This window comes from Nuphar pumila, chromosome 16 (assembly GCF_984573655.1).
Source record: "Nuphar pumila chromosome 16, dmNupPumi1.hap1.1, whole genome shotgun sequence".
Classification (NCBI taxonomy): Eukaryota; Viridiplantae; Streptophyta; class Magnoliopsida; order Nymphaeales; family Nymphaeaceae; genus Nuphar; species Nuphar pumila.
In genome coordinates this window covers 63,705,662-63,723,219 of record NC_143264.1, presented here as the reverse complement: position 1 = coordinate 63,723,219, position 17,558 = coordinate 63,705,662, and the positions used below count along the sequence as shown (strand labels likewise).

The following is a 17,558-nucleotide window of genomic DNA, read 5'->3' as shown; positions in this document are numbered from 1 at the left end:
TCCAAAATAAAAAAAACATACAAATTTCTTTTCCCCTATTTTGCCTCTTTTTTTGTTTTATTTTAGTTTTTAGCACAAGTGGATCCCACCAAGGTGGTCGACCCCCTCTCCCTTCTTTCCTTTTCTTTTTTTTTTCCCCACAAAGGAGTCAACCCCCTCTCTCTCTCCACTTTTCCCTTTCTTCTCTTCCCCCTTTCTTTCCTTTCTTCTCATTTTCCCTCTCTTTTTCCCTTCCTTTTCTCTTTCTCTTTTCTTTCCTTCTTCTCTTTCTCCTTTCCTTCTTCCTTTCTTCATTTTTCTTTCTTTCTTCATTTCCCTCCTTTTCTTCTCCCTTTCATCTCTCCTTCTTGACGCCAGCCCCTTCCTCTTCCTTTCTTCTCTTTCCTTTTCTTCTTCCCCTTTTTTTTCCTTCTTCTTCTTTCCCTTCCTTCCTTTCCCTCCTTGGTCCAGCCCACACTATAACACCCCTCCTCTTTCTAATTCACACAAGACAACCTACCATACGGCTAGACCTTTCTTCCCTCTCTCCCTCCAACAACTCTCTTCTCTCTAGCTCTCCCATTCACGCCTAGCCTCTTGGATCTCTCTTACATTCCCTTTCTTCTCTCATACTCTCTTAAATCCTCTCCTTCTTCCCTTTACGTCATCCACTCTGGCCGATCCTCCAGTCACACCTTCAACCTTCCTTGGTATCAACCAATGCAAGTGAAGGTGCTACCATCCTTAGCCGCAACTCCTCTCCAGCCCTCCAATGGTGACAACCATCTCCAGGTAGCCGATCAGTCCAACCTCCATTGGTGATAGCATTAGTAGCAGCCCATCTCTTCCATCCTCCTCTAAGGTGTTCTTCTTCAGCCTTGAAGCATCTCCAGCCAATCCAAGTAAACCCAAGGTAAAATCTATTGCATCTTTTTCTTTTGATGAATCCAATATAAAACTAGTTTAGGACTGGATTTATATTGCAAAAAAAAAAAAGAATTTGTCTTTTATGTTGAAGCTACGTATGAGAAGGGATCCATCCAATAGATGGATCAGATCCCCTCTCATCAAAAACTAACATCAAACAAATATCACATCTCCCTGTATTTCTTTTGATTTTATTATTATTTTCATGTAGGTTGCACATTTTAGATATTACATTTAAGATATTTTCATGTCTCATTTCATTAGCTTCATTAACATAGGTTTATTAATTTATAGTTTTTTTTTTAATTTAGGTATTCCATGCAGTCGCTATTTTATGTTTAAATTCTCGTTCATAAATCCTAATGTTTTTGTAGCAGATGCATCTGTTTGTCTCTGATTTCTCATAAAAAAACCCAGGGCATTTTAAGTCTGCAGCCCTACCTTACAAATCAAAATTTGGATCAGGTTTTCAACCCTGTGAAAACGCTGGATCCCCCTGTAGCAGACTTGTTAATCTGAGATCTCCCTCATGTGAGATCTGATTCGTGATCTGTAAAATACAATGGATTTATGGAAAAATCTACTATTTTACCAAATTTTACTGGATTTTTATGATAAAAATTGCTTGCTTTCAAAAATTAATTTCCATGGACCACTCTGTAACACTTGTTATAGGTTTGTCGGAGTCCTGGATCGACTTAATCAACTATGGATTTTCTACCTGTAAGTTGGATGTTCTGACTGTCAAAGGAGGAATTGTTCCTCATGATATTCTCTATCATTTCTCAGAATTTCAGGATTTTAGGATTTATATTTTCATTTTTCCTAGATTTTAAAAGTTTACCTGTCAATTCCCTGTTATTACAATTTTGTCAGATTTAGGGGTCTATTAATCCAATGTGTCCTCTATAACGTAGATCCAATGCCAAATCTGTAAAAGGAGATTATGATTCTCTGTTTGTCTGTAATATCCTCCTAAAATTTCAGACATTTTGGTTATGGTTTGCTATTTTTCCCCTAATTTTTGTGAAAGCCTGTCAGTTTGCCTATGATTTCAAGGTTGCCGGATTCTGACCTAGGTTGCCGGAGTTGTAGCTCTCTGACCATAGGTTGAATCCCAAATCTACAAAAAACAAAAATCATTGTATAATTGTCCACTATCACCCTGCAAAATTTGGTGAGTTTTTATGGTAAGTTGATACCTGAAATTAGGTTGTCATTAGGATAGGTGTAGGCTAAAAGGCAAAATCATGCATTTTTAGGTTTTCTTTATTAATTTTCATATTGAATAATACAAAAAAAAAGAAATTTGTATTCCATTTCATTCCTAGGATTAACATAGGTGTCCCTGCCAAATTTGGCTTGATTCTGAATGCAATTGTCATGTGTGTTAGTCAAACTGTAAAAAAAAAAGGTGAAATTTGAGCGAAATTTGAGCAAAATTCAATGTTTTTATGATATTTTTGCAATTTTAGAGTTTTAACATGCATATAATCATATCATATCATCTTATGTTTGATTTTATCTCATTTGCATTCATTTGAATTTCAAAACTATCATTTTTACAAAAAATATTTCTAAAAACTCTGATTTCAAGGCCATATTCCTGTTATCAGGGATATTTTGGTTATTTTTACCTCAATTTCGAATTTCAAACTTTTATTTTAAAATTTGCATGAATTTGCATAATTTATTTCTTATGTTTATATCAGAGAGGTATGAATCAAGGTTTATATCTGGATAAAATTCGATAATTTCTGGATATTTTTGGATAAATCCAGAAAAACCTATATATTTGTGCTAACTCATTTTTTAGTTTTGTAGGGATATTCAGAAGAAAAATTTCATTTATTTTTCTTTTATTTCATTGATGTAAAAGCAAATGTAATATTGGAATAAGAGTTACATTTCTGCATAGAATAGGATGCATTGCATATAGTTTGTTGTTGTAATTTTCAATATCTGATTGAATGATAATTCATGCATTTTTCTAAATTCACTATGGTTGACACAAATGACACGTGCACAAGCTTTTAGGGAGTTGACAAACTCGATGGAATTCGTATTTATGGCCATAGTCAGAATACGGATGAGACCCAGATTTGTCATCTTCGTATTAGCCACATTCAGCCTACACTCTTAGGCTATCTTCGAAAACCATTGCATATTTCAATTTTTCATAAATATTTTCTCAAAGTAGCATTCATTCATTTAAGTTAGAGTGCATCATTAAAATCTTTCACAGGGCCACATGCCCCTTTTCTGACCTACTTTCCAATTCCATTTCAGAGAAATTGATTTTCTCAAAATTTTTTTAGTCTTTCTCAGAAATTGATTTTCTCAAAACTCTGAGTTTTCAATGATGTTTCAAGTATTTCTCCAGTTCAAATCATGATCTAACATCATCAATTTCAATGTTCAAAGCTTTAAGAAATCGATTTTCTCAAAGTCATTGGGGTTTTATCAGAAATCAATTTTTCAAAATCTCATGATTTCTTCAGAAATTGACCTTTCTTTTCTTTAAAAATGTTGTCTCAATGCAATTCATAATTTTTCTAGAATCATCATTTTTCCAAGTATTTTCCAAATATCTGAAGCAAACATCATCTTTTTAAAATGTGCATTCTTCAAGAACTTCATAGCACATGCCTGATTCTCTGTGCATTTAGGAAATAGAGCATGATTTAGATATTTGAGCCTAGCTAAGCACATGTTGATCATTGGTTCAATTACTCCTGGTAAAGGCGCTAGGAACGATTGAACCTCGTACCGACAGACGAGTCTCATTCTACGAAATTTTCCCACAAATTTCAAAAAAATGGAGGCGAGTTATTTTAAAAAACAAATTTCAAAACTTTGGTAGAGTTTGACTCACATAATCATTTTTCTCTCTCACAGAGGGAGGGAATTTTTTTGCGATGATAACAATACTGAATAGATTTCAAGGGTCACTCCCACACTTGGCAGAAATGAGTAGTCTGGAGTGGGTTGTTAACCATGAGAGAGAGAAGATGGCTTAGAGAGAGCAAGAGAATGATGGTAGGACCTGTGAGTGAGGGATATAGGAATAGGCCGAGATAGACAGAAAGAACGATGGTGAGGGGTTCAGAATGAACGAGGGTAGGAGCGAAGGGCAAGCTCGATTATGAGAGTCATGAGAAAGGGAAAGAACAATAGACAAAAACAGGGAGAAAAAGATAGTGAGAAGTTCATACCTCAATAGGAAGAAAGCAAGGGATGAACTCGAGAGAGAGAGAGAGAGAGGACTCGTACTAGGGGCTCGCCGAAAGAGAGAGCGATGAACCAAGGGCAACAAACGAGTTGGAAGAAGGGCCGATGGTGGTTTCGGTGGTGGTCGAAGCAGGGTAGGGTTTTCCTCTGTAGGGCAGGCAACAAAGAGAGATAGGGGGTTTACGATGTGTGTGTGTGTGTGTGAGAGAGAGAGAGAGAGAGAGAGAGAGAGAGAGAGAGAGAGAGAGAGAGAGAGAGAGAGAGGAGGGCCTATGAATATATGAGAGAATTAGGTAGTTTAAAAAGTAATCTATATAAATTATCAAAAAAAAGAAAGAGGGAGACAAAAATATATATCAATTATTAATAAGATTCAATTAAATTATAAATAATTTTCAAGTTAAAGAGTATATATAACAAAAACTTACAAAATAGGCAGAATGCTAAATGAAATATGCTATTGGATTTTTGCAGCTTTTTCAAAATTCTCACCATACAACTGTGATCTATATGCTTGGTTTTAGGAATCACTTCTTGAAGCATTTGATTCCCATGCATGGATAGCTTTTTATACGGTTTCAAAAATCAACTAGCTATAATTTTTATAAAATTTTGATGCTCCAAATATCATTTTTTTCATCCAAAATGCATGATTCAATTATTGATTTAGAGAATCAATCATGCTGAACACATCTATGGGGTAAGAATTTAAAAAAAAAAATTAAAAATCCATTAGCACGAGTGATTTATCACAGTACCCATTTTGTAGGTTTCCATTTTCACATATATATATATATATATATATATATATATATATATATATATATATATATATATATATATATATATATATATATATATATATATATATATATATATATATATATATATATATATATATATATGAGAATTGGAAACTTACAAAACTGGTAAAATGCTAAACAGAACATGTTATTGGGTTTTCAATAATTTTTTTCAAAATTTTGACCGTACAATGTAATCTATATGCATGTTTTTATAGAAATTACTTCTTGGAGCATTTAATTATGATGCATGGAAAGGTTTTAAAAATCAATGGCCTATAATTTTCACAAATTTTTGATGCTCTAGGTATCATTTTTTTCATCCAAAATGCATGATTGAAGTGTCAGTTTCTAGTAAATCAATTATGCTGAATGCATCTATGGGGTTGAAAATTTGAAAAAACACAAAAAAAATCCAATATATTGTTTCATTTAGCACTGCACCCATTTTGTAGGTGCAAACTACCTAGCAAATGGGGCGGAACCCCCTTGTTTAAATTTTTTTTTCTCACATCTAACACCATAGATGTGCTCTATATGTTTTACTTAGTGGGAGCCAACTTTTGGATCACCGGATCAGGCCTGTATACAAGTTTTTTCAACAATATAGGACATTTTTTTGTTAAAAAAATATGATGCAAGACTCAATTCCTACTAAATTGAGCAGGCCGAACACATTTATGAGTTTAGATTGTGTCAAAACAACTCTCATCATGAGATTTGACCTGTTCTCTAGTCTTGAAAACAAAGACAGAGAAAGCTGGGGTTAGGCAAACCCCTACCAGTTATACAACCATATACCATTAGGATTAGAACTTGCAAAGTTCCAACACAAGGTGACGTGCACTAACTGCTCCTACCAGACAAGAGGAGCCCCGATGGTGAGATTTTCCAAATTTCAGTAAAACATAAACGTGTTTAGATTTTCACAACTTCAGGGTACATGTAGTCACCTCAGATCCACCCTTGAATCACCACTGAGAAATCTTCTCGCCCAATTCTTTTTATCATCCAAGCCTGCTAGATGTACCATGAAATCCCCATCCGAGTAAGCACCTGAAAACACCAAAAAAGCAGCCGGGATTGTCGCCTGAAAACCACCAAAAAGCCAATAAACTATGTTGACATACCCAGTATATTACCTTGCCAAGTGGTTATAGGGGATGTGATCAACCGGAAAGTGGTTTTGAAGGAAGGAAACCAGGGGTAAGAGTTGAAGAGGCATTGCATCTTTGGGATCCTAACGTGGTTTTGGAACTCCTCGGGTGACAAGCTGCTCACCAAGTGTTTGAGGGCATCGTTGTCACCACTCTTGGTTGATCCAAACCGTTGGATGAAGGATGTCTGGCTCCACCAAGTATCAAGAAAGGCTTGGCTCCATGTAGAATTTCGTATGAAGAACATCCCTGTCCAAACAAAGAAAAGACCCTGTTAACGGCATAGTGACAAACGTTTAAAACGGCAAAATAACGGCAGCCAAATTCTCGTGTGAAATAAAAAAAGGTTTTTATATATTTTACAAATTTGTCCACAAACTTTTGGGGAAATAAGTAAATTAAAAACAAAAAATAAGAAATATTGGTAAAAATTAAAAAAATGTATAAATAAAAAACACCCCCTCTTTCCATGAAAAATAACCAATAAATATCACAATAATTATGCGTTAACAGAATTATCATGTGATATTTTGACATTAAATGGTGACCCAATTAACTTATCTTTTTTTTTTCATGATATTTTTCAAATATAGCCTATATTTGTCACACTAGTTAATGGATCGGATCCCAATCCTTGTCAGAACTTATCACGGTGCATCTAGGCTTGGTTGATGGTCCAATAAGTCGGCCCGATTTGGTTAGTTAGGATCTAATTATGGCCACATTTGGTAATGGTAAATTTTTTTTTACAAATATATTGAATTTTCCTATTATATATAAAAAATCGTATAATTTCCACCACCATTTCAAAACCCACATTCAAGTGTGTTGCAGCATAGATGGGTCTTACGTCCAACTTGCACATGGATTATAAACAAGACAAGGCAAGCCTGAATGCATCTATTTGTTGATCCCATGTCCAAGAGCAGTCTTGGAGTTTTGTGTGAAATCTTTCTATTAAGTTCAATCAATACGAGTACAGGTGGGCTACTTTAGCATTAAAAGTTGCCCTTAATGACACCAATAATGGGCCCCTTTGTATTTGTCTTACTAGGGATGGCAGTGGACCGGGGGAAAGCGGGGCCCCGCCTCGCCCCGTTTGGACCGGGGATGGAGGCGGGGATGAAGGTTAAAATCCATCCCCTTCCGGGGGTGGAGGCGGGGATGGATGTGCACTTTTCCCCGCCACGATCCCCGCCTCATCCCTGCCCCAACCCCGCCCCAACCACTTTTCCCCGCAATATCCCCACCCCGCCCCGCCTCATCCCCGTTTGAACCGGGGATGGAGGACATGAAACGGGGATGAAGGATAAAATCCATTCTCCGCCGGGGATGGAGGCGGGGGTGGAGGATAAAATCTTGAGGCGGGGCGGGGTGGAGACCTTGTCCCCCGCCCCGCCCCACTGCCATCCCTATGTCTTACTAGCATCACCAATTTCAACCATGATTATCCTAATAAATACAAATCCTTACCCTCATTCTATCCTATAATTAACAAGGTTGTTGAGGTTAAAAAATTCCACTTTTTGCAATTCTGTTAAGCGAGGTTTTGCAAAAATAGCTTGGCATTTCAGCGATTTTTAGAAGAAAATTGCTATTAAATGCACATCTTCCAAAAATCTCTTTTGTGTCTACCAATTTTTAAAATATCGATGGTACGTTTAGTTATTTTTCAAAATGTGTTAATGCAAGATCTGGGGTGCGGGCGGTTGAGGGGATGCATGTTGCATGTTGCGTTTTCCCTAGCAAGTACCTTTGAAAGGTACCCCAAGGGGGGTTGGTGTAGTGAGGTGGGGCCCCACTAGATGGTTGGTGAAGGTTCGATTCCCATAACCTTCTTTCATTCCTATGCCGACACTCAGCATAGGGCCAGGGACCCTAGCCTCGGAGCTTTACACCATTGGTAGAACGATCGTAGGTATGACATGAGCAGTTAGTGCGTCACCTTGTGTTGGAACGTTGCAGGTTCGAATCCCAATGGTATGGTTGTATAACTGGTAGGGTCTGCCTAACCCCAGCTTTCTTTGTGAAAAAAATAAATAAATGAGACCACATGTTTTTTATGCAATCACATTTCACATGATCCGCCCTCCAAATTAAGGCATACTTTTAATAATAACAAAACATGCCAATATATTTTATAAAAAAATACTTTTATTACATTGCAAAGTAGCAGCGTTTGACTATGAGGACACACCAAGAACCATGTCAAAGAAACCACACCCCTTTCTAAACGAGTAATGTTTGCTACTCTCTTGGATAAGGAACCCTCTAGAGATTTTTTTTCAGTTTTTTACACATCTAACCCTTCATATTTGATCTATATATTAAGTTTAGTAGAAACTAATTAACCTTTGAATAATATTTCTTTGACATATATGTCGGATTTTATGAGGTTTAAAAAATCAACCGCCTACAATATACCAAATTTTCAACCCTCAAAAAACATATTTTTACATCAAAAAACTCTGATCTAAATGGTTAAAAAAAAGGGTAGCAAATGCTATCCACTTTGAAAATACATTTTTTTTTAAATTTTGAAATCCCTGAATGACAGGCTGTAATATGGCTTTGGGATATCCAAGGCCTTCTGGATAAGATGACTCCCACAAATCCAACTATAAGTGGGCACTGGGTCAGGCAGCCCGTGGGCTGGCCCAGCCCAGCCCAGCTCGCCATGGGCCAGTAAATTTGGCGATGGCTCGACCTGAAGCATGCAGGCTGACATGGGCTGGCCCAGCCCGGCCTGAAGCGGGTCGACATGGGCTGGTGCAGTCTGGTCCGAATATATATATAGCCCCAGACCCGACTCATTTAGGCCCATGGGTCTAATGGGTTGGCCAGGGTTTTCCCAATGGGCCGGGCCGAACCGGACCTTTGGCTCAGCCTGGTAATTGATGGGCCGTGTTGCCCACCCCTATCTATAGCATTCGACCCTAATGATGCAAGCACATACGTAGACCTCCTCACCCCCACTTTATTCATAATTAAATTGGACTTCTATTGCTCCCCACCACAATCATAATCACATCATTCAAGATGGATCACATGCGCTTACATATTTTAGTGGTTGGATTATTTAAATGTGAAAAAGAAGGCACATACACTATTCAAATATTTTTCTCAAAAGTAAAAGCAAAAAACATATAAAAAAAATTGGGGTCTATTCACCTAAGTTTACCAAGGTAGAAGTAGACACTTACCTGCATTAATCCCGTTAACGTCCTTGGTTAAAACTAAATCAGGCAAGCTCTGAGAACCACCCTCTTGGATTGCATCTGCCAACACTTCTTCCTGAATTTCACTTGCAAATCAGGCAATAAATAAACAATTGAATAAAATAAAAGATGAAGACTATGTCGTCCACTCCCTCAACGTTTTATATGTCATCAAGCTGACCAGTCACAAAAGTTTGACACTGCAATTTGTCGACCAATGCTTGGTAGATAATTCAAAATTTCATCTTTTTTGTGCATTTTTAAAACATTGGCACAAGAATGAATATTTGAGAATTTTAAAAACATGATGAAGAGAACAAAAATCAACAAAATATTAAAAAAAACAAATAGAAGTTTTTTCTTGAGATTTTGTTGATAAAAATATACACATAACTAAAACTTGATATATTCATTTAAAATATTAACTAATAGATTGAGCAACAGCACATAAACGACTAAGAGTAACTTTAACCAAGGAATGAATCCATGTCTATTATTTGACAAGGGGCAATACTTTAAAATAGCCATCCATAAGGAAATGCCTACACTGAGATTGGTTGAAACAAAGGTGATGGCCAGAATGAATGACTGAATAACTCAGTACAATTGATATGACCACTACAAATAGCCCAATAATAAACATTGTTTGGAAGCTGGTAGTTGGGATGGAAATTGAGGATTTTGGGTTGGAGTTTGGTCAAACTACTTAGAGGTACGTAGTTTATGAAAATAAGATGGGTGAAACGTCTTCCTGTACATATTTGCATTAAAAAATAGACTCAGCAACTACTACACAGGAATGCAAAAGGGTTGGATCTACGATGGAGCTTTTGCAATTTTTTATTATTCCAGATCTGACCGGATCCGACTTTCACATGTATTTAGCTGTTTTGGATCGGACCTGTTTGCATCCCTGCTACCACCTCCTACTTGCTGTAGCTGTAAATCGATGGCTTTCACTTTTTATAGTTCTTTTAACATCGTCCGACTCTCGGTTCCTAAAGAAAACATGAAATAAACAAATATCTCTACACTGAATGGAAGAAAGTCCCATCCGAAAAGTAGTTTGACCACATCTATTAAAGTTGGAAGAATTCTTTAGGGTGTTTGAATGCCCTAAGTCTTCAATTCAGATCCGCCCATCCCTTATGTCTAGGGGTGTCAATGGGTCCAATCCTGACCCGTACCAGATCCGATATGGTCAGAGTTTAGTAACACAGGAAGGGGTCCGATTAACTATTTAGGTCGCACTCATGAAGTCCGATTATTAAATGGGTCGGGTATGGTTTATGAAATTTTATACCAAACCTGGATCCAACCCAAGTTCCTATTAAGATCCGCAATTTTCAATGTGAAAAACTTAAAAAATATTATTTTACCAAGTATGGACCAGGTCTGGTTTATGTAATCGAATCTGGGTATGGTTTTCTTATGAAAGATCCGTTCATATCCAAATCCAGAACTGATACCAACACCTCTTAATCGGATCTGGGTATGGACCCACCCATTTTAGCAAAGGTCTGACCCGTTGACACACCTACCTATGTCATCCCTATCGTGATCGCACGCATGGGATCTTATCGTTGCAAATTGTTTTGATCAAACTTGACCTGTAGATGAATTCAACGTGGTGAATTTCATAAGAATTGACACTTGGATGACATTTTTTTTTTCCAAAAAAAAATAGTTTTTTATAAATTTTTTGACATTTTTATTGTCATTGACTTTCAAATTAGTAGAAATTACTGCACACCGGTTAGATTGTATAAGGATTTGAAAGTTAATATTAGCTAAATGAACCATATAGATCACATATGTGAGGTCAGATTTGATTAGGACAACTTGCATCGCAACATGGAGTATGAGGACAAAAATGACGAAGGAGTGAGTGGATGAAACCCAATTGTTAGATCTCTGCTTCCAAAGTTAGATCTGGTGTGAGGCATGCGCCAGATTTGACAAGCAAGCAAGCAAACAGTGGATATCAGAACTCGTTTGAGATCCAGGCTAATTGGTTGTTGTATTCAGTACGGATCCCATCATTTGACATAGTTACATTCAATCCTAACTGTCCAATCAACGGTTAGGAATGGTTCACATTTTCACCTAAGTTTGAACTGATCCTAGCCCTCCAGATGCTTCAGTTGGACAGTAGGATCGACACAGAATAGATGGGATCCTTTTTGTGTTGTATCCAGGAGATACTTCTCCTTCAAGCTAGAGTCTTAGTGATACTCAAGCCAGTGCCGTTCCTACTTGACTCAAGACCAACCACCACAAAAGGGCAGATCAAGTGCAGCCCAACACTAAAGTGTGCAATGTGATTGCACCTGATAGGCTGTCCGCATAAAAGTCTAGCATCGGGATGGCAGTAGATCTGGGTGTGTGTGTGTGTGTGTGTGGTAGGTGAGCACCGCCCAGCCTCGCCCCGTTTCGACAGGGGACCGAGGTAGGGATGGACTTAAGCTTTCTCCCACCCTACCTTGCCTCACCCCGCCTCGTAAACCTTTCTTTCATTCTTTAGAGATGACAGTGGACCTAGGGAAAACGCCCCCCCTCGCCTTGCCCCATTTGGATCGGAGATGAAGGACATGAAACGGGAATGAAAGTGGGGATGGAGGTTAAAATCAAATTCAAGACCTTGTCCCCCGTCCCCAACCCGGTCCACTGCCATCCCGTTTCATGTAGATTAGGAGATGGGAGATGGTTTCTAGTGCTAAAACTAGATCCAAATTCATTTAGATCCGTGACACAGACCCGATAGTTCGGATCCAACATGGACTCACCTAGGTCCATTTCTACCGTTCGGTGGCGATATATTAGACATTTCACCAAACAAGAAGGAAAGGAAAAAAAAAAGATTCAAAAGAAAGAAAAAAGAAAAAAAGAGAAAGTCCTCACCATGGAAATGCCAAAATTCATCACCAGTGAATCCTGAAAACTCGAAAAACACAAACAGTCGTTAATAAAATATTAAAATTGCACCCAAAACAAATCATAACAGAAAAATAGTAACTCAATAACTAAATCAGCAAACTAAAGAGGAAAAGAAAAGAAAAGAAAAAAAAACCTTAAAAGAAGATTAGAAAGATGCAAAAAATAATTTAAAAAAGAAATAAAAAAGGGGGAAAGGAAAAGAAAACTCACGGCATCATTCCAGAAAACCCAGTCGTAATTGCGCAAATGACGTTTGACCGCCAAGATCTTGCTCCAGCTGGGAGGTCTAGTCCTGTCCACGTCCCCACTGGCGTCGATGAAGTCATACCCTCGCGCCTCCGCGTACCTCTGCTTGCTGGGCCTGACCATCTCCATCAACCCTTCGAAATCCCGGGGAGCATTCTCCACTCCCGACACAGCAGAGCAGCTCACCATCGCGATCCTCGGTGGATCTCCGGAAAACCAGCCTGAATTCCCCGCCGAACACCTCCGGCCGAGGCCGTTGGCTCGCCGGAGAATCGGTCCGCACCCAGCTACCAATCCCAGGGCCAGCAGGAGAGTCCACAGGGCCCAGAGAACGGATCTCCCGAGCTGAGGCGACTTCCGCCGTCGTGCACCGGCCATTCTCAATTTTCCGGTAACGAAATTGATCGATTGGCCTCTCCCTCTCTTTTTCTCCCTCCCTAGTTGAGAGTTCTTTGGGTGGCGAGCAGCTGTGCTTTTTAAGTGAACAAAGGGGAATATGGACGGAATATTTTTGTAAATGCAAGGTATGAAATTACAAAACTATCCTCACACCAACCGTTTTAATGTGTGAAGTTTCTTCTTTTGCCATTGATTAAAATGACTAAGCTATCCCTTTTTATTTCAATCTTTGGATAAAAAAAACGGATCAAACTTTCAGATCCACCGAATCTGAATACTAAACTGGGTCCTACTTTTAGAGGTATTAACCAATGATGATTTATAGGGTGCGTTTGATTACCTTGGATCTAAGATCCGAGGTATTTTAAACTGATCCAACCCCTGACTGCCCCCTCCAATCGGATTTAAAATCCATTGATTTGTCGAGATTTTGGCCTAAAACGATTGGAGGTTGGATCAAGGCATGAGCCCCACGCCTCGATCCAAGAAACCTCGGTTCTCTTCTGATATTCGAGGTAATCAAACACACCCATAGGGTTCATTCAAATTTCAAAATATGCATTTAATGCATAAACAACGTAATAGTGGACATATATTATAATTATATAAAAAATAAAATAAAATAAAATCTATTCAGGTCAATTTTTACTTAAATCAGTGAGGGAACATTCTATTCGATTAGAATCTGCATATCTAGGCTAATTCAATTCGATTTTGACAATATTGGGTATTAACCTCTATCCGGGTCATACAAATCAGTTATAAGTTAGGGGGTCATACAAACCGGTAGGGTTTTGTTCGGACACAGGTGGAACCAGACTCAAAACTGATTTGAGATGATGGTACCGGGTCTGGACCTGGGTCTAATCAGACCCACCATAAGAGAAACCATATTCAGATCCTATAAGGATTACATGAACCAGACTCAAACCATACCAGGTAAAATAATATATTTTTTATCATTTTTACATTGAAAAATTATGAATTCTAATTGAAACTCGGGTTGGGCCCAGGTCTAGTATGAATTTTCACAAACCATACCCGGATCCATACATTAATCGGATTCTAATCGAGGCCTTCTTATCTATCACCAAACTCTCACCCTATAAGGGTTTGGTACGGGTTGGGTCCAGATCAAACTCGACCCATTGGCACCCTTATATATAAGCGAGAATGTGAGACCATGCTTGATCGAGGAGCCCTCATGAGCAAATATATGTTACACTACTTAGACTAGATTCCTTTTGTTTTTTATGCAGGTCCTTATTTGGTGTTGTATTCTAACAAAGATTCTTGAAGCTATTTGGGCCATTTATTTAATCTAACATTTGATATCAAAGCGCGTGATTAAGGGGGGCGTTTGCATGTCATGGAAAGGGGTGCCACGGGAACTGTTTTCCCGGAAAACTCAGAGGCAGCGTGCATTTTGGCACGCCTGCTGAGAGTTTTCTGCGAAATCTGCAGTTTTCGCTGTTTGATTCGTCATTGTGAGCCCGCAAAAATGCATGCCCGTCGATGCGTTTCTTCAGAAAACACCCATTTTCCGTGCACACAAAAGTATCCTAAAGTTCATATTGATTTGGGGGGTAGTATTTGTATAGCTGAGAGCATATTATTTTAAACATACTTCATTTTTATACATGTGAATTCCTGGCATTCCAAGTTTATTGTAAGGTTGATTACTTGTATAAGCGTGTGTGGTGGATAGATGCTCACTAATTGTTTGCCAATATTGGTTACATCATCTATAATAAATTATAATAAAGGTTTAAGCATCCAGCCTAACCCCTCCAATCATATAAAACAAATGTACTAGCAACTTAAATATTCAGCTAATTTAAACTAAAGTTACCGAAAGCACCTCCCTAAGGGGGGAAGTGCACTTTCCAGGAAGTACAAAGCACGCCTCTTCCCGCAAAAGGGGCAGGGGGAAGCGTGGGGAAACTCCTTCCCATTTGTGGGGTGTGTACTTTCCACTCAATCATCACATCGCTTCCCTCTCGTTTTCCACTCGATTCTCGTCAGTTCTCACTTGCTATACTTTTGAAGTTTGTGTTTTTCATATTAATATTTATTTTGTTTCTCTTTTGCTTTCCCCTTGTTTCCTTCGGTACCGTTTGAATAACATCGAAAACGTAGTTTTAAACTGGGTTTTGGGTGTAAATTGGGTTTTGTGCAAAACAACTCGGGTTTCAGTGTGTTTGGTGACGCCAAAATCTGAATCACTTAACTAGGTTTTTACCAAAACCCAGTTAAGTGAAAAAAGGCATCCTCCCAAGTTAAAAACTTGGTTTATCTGGGGAGGCCTTTTCCACCCTCAAAGCCCACCTCCCCACCTCACTCTTGTCTGGTCATTTTCGGCCGGCCACCGGCCTGAAATGGCCAAAAAAATATTTTGTTTTTTCAATGTCCTGTCATGGCCGGCCATTTCAGGGCCACCCACTGGCATGGAAATGACCGGGATGACGTCGCCTGGCGTGGGCGATGCCATCTCAGCCATTTCCCGGCTGGTGGATCGCTGAAAAATGGTCGGTCGTTTTTCTTTTCTTTTCTTTTTTCAGTTTTATTAGAGAAATGGTTGGCCGACCATTTTCCGGCCAGCCACTGGTCGGGAAACAGTTGGTCATTCGTTTTTTTTTGTTTTTTAGAAAATTGAGTGCTGGCCAAAATGGCCGACCAACCATTTTTCCTTTTCTTTTTTTTCTAGAAAATCAGGTCTGATCATTTTCGGCCAACCATCGGCTAGAAAATGGCCGACCCTTTTTTGTATTTTTTTTTTTTAATTCTGGGTGACCAAAAACCTAAAAATCAGGTTTTTGTCACCCAAATAATATTTTAAGGCTGGTTTTTTGACAAACCAGATTTGCCAAAAGCTAGGTTTTGCCCTTGTCATCCAAACAAGGCCTTGATGTTTTCTTTTTAGCTTCTTACACGCTTCCAAAATGAATCCCGCTTCTCGCTTCATACTATTTTTTAACACTTCCTCACTTCCGCTTCATGCATTGCTTCGTGTATTCATTTCGCTTCTAGGCTTTAAACTCCTTTGGAAGGAAGTAGAAAGATGAAATTGAAACAATTATAACGAATGAAGGTTTCGAATTTCTAGAGCATGGAAACATGACGAGTCGTGCTCATGGCTCTGCTTGTCTCAATTAGGCTTGGTAGTCCAAACACGAAGAACAAGTGTTCGGCTCTGCTTGTCTGGTATAGATTCATTAACTAATAATAAATATATTTTACTTATATTTTATATCATAGAGCATAGATTGTTGAAGTGTTTGGCTTACAAGCAATAACTTTAAAGCTCAAATACTATTTCTTTTTGCCTTGAAACGATGTGTTTATTTGTAAATGGGTAAATCGACCTTGACCCAGTAAGTATAGAGTCCAAATTCTACTATTTTAAGTTTTGAAAAAATGTATTTTTTTTTTGTATAGGAGCTACCGGAAAACTGCTCCCTTAGCTCAAGATTATCATGACTCGAGCTTGGCTTGGCTAGCCTTAAGAATGAGCAAAGCTTGAACCCCTTTGTTTATTTTGTTTGGCTCGTTTATCAGACCTGCTAATTCCCACATTAGGTTGTTCAGGATGAAAAAGTTGGTAGACCTAATAGTAACAAAATGTGGTAGATGGTACTCACTTTTGGCACCATTTCTTGTTTTGACCAAGACTAGAGAAATATATCAAACATGGTCAATTCACTACTCAAATGTCAAACATAGCCACTTTATTTTTTTCTTGACATTTTTTCCTTTGTCACCTAAAAAATTACTCTTTGATCGAACTACTTGTCTAAGTTGTTGCCTGAAAAAAACAGGCATCAAGTAAGTTGTTGCCTGAAAAAATTAGGCACCATATAAGTTGTCCCCCTGAGAAATATCAGATGCCTAAATTTTCAGATGACAAAGGGCAAAAATGTTAAAGTGAACAGTAAATTGGCTATGTTTGGTATATCTTCTAACTTGCTGTTAGTAATAGTATTTCTAATAAAAGCATGGACCATCTATGTAATTGCTTGGTTGAAGTGTTTGACTTACAATAAATTTAGAGTTCAAATCCTATTGCTTTCAGCGTTGAAACAATGTATTTATTTGTAAACATGTCAGTTTGAACTTGCTCAGTAAGAGTAGTCTAAATTCCAATATTTTAATCTTGAAAAACTCTCGTTTTTGAAACCAGCTTGTTTAGCTTAGGCTCGTCATGGCCTCAAGCTAGGCTCGGCTCGCCATAAGAATCAGTCGAGCTTGAACACCCTCTGTTCACTTTGCTTGGCTTGTTTACTAGACCTACTAATTCCCAGGTTAGGTTGCTTGGGATAAAAGAGTTAGCACAATCCAATCCTAAAAATAGGAAGACAATTCACATCTACCATTTCTTTCAAAACCTTTGTTTCATATTCTTTTACAAAGTAAAGAGTAACGGGCAAATCTTTCTTTATAGAGGACTCTAATTCTTTTCCAAAACCGTTGGAAGGTCGTTGTCAAATGAGAGTGACCTCTCTCATGTCTATCTTCTCATATCGTCTTCATGTAATTTCCATCAATTTCTCTCAATGACCATCTCCCAAACAGGTATACCGAATTGCATCACAATACAATTCGGTCATTTGCATCTACACATTGGAAGTGGCTCATAAGCCAAAACATGGAGGGTAGATCAG

General features: G+C 38.3%; 1 protein-coding gene across 1 annotated transcript; it reads right to left on the bottom strand.

The window, feature by feature from the left end:
- Positions 1 to 5,593: 5,593 nt before the first annotated feature.
- Positions 5,594 to 12,943, bottom strand: LOC149813362 (alpha-1,2-galactosyltransferase-like). Its single transcript, XM_089991465.1, has 5 exons — positions 12,463 to 12,943; positions 12,217 to 12,249; positions 9,301 to 9,391; positions 6,083 to 6,346; positions 5,594 to 5,996 (listed from the first exon to the last, which is right to left on the bottom strand). The coding sequence occupies exons 1-5, from the start codon at positions 12,874 to 12,876 to the stop codon at positions 5,890 to 5,892; spliced, it is 909 nt and encodes a 302-aa protein (XP_089847591.1). The 5' UTR covers positions 12,877 to 12,943; the 3' UTR covers positions 5,594 to 5,889.
- Positions 12,944 to 17,558: the final 4,615 nt, after the last annotated feature.

Excerpts from the sequence above, each read along its gene's own strand:
- LOC149813362 (XM_089991465.1), bottom strand. The coding sequence starts at position 12,876 with ATGGCCGGTGCACGACGGCGGAAGTCGCCTCAGCTCGGGAGATCCGTT. Across the intron at positions 12,250-12,462 it reads GGGTTTTCTGGAATGATGCC|GATTCACTGGTGATGAATTT; the intron begins GTGAGTTTTCTT and ends TCGAGTTTTCAG. Across the intron at positions 5,997-6,082 it reads CCCTATAACCACTTGGCAAG|GTGCTTACTCGGATGGGGAT; the intron begins GTAATATACTGG and ends TGGTGTTTTCAG.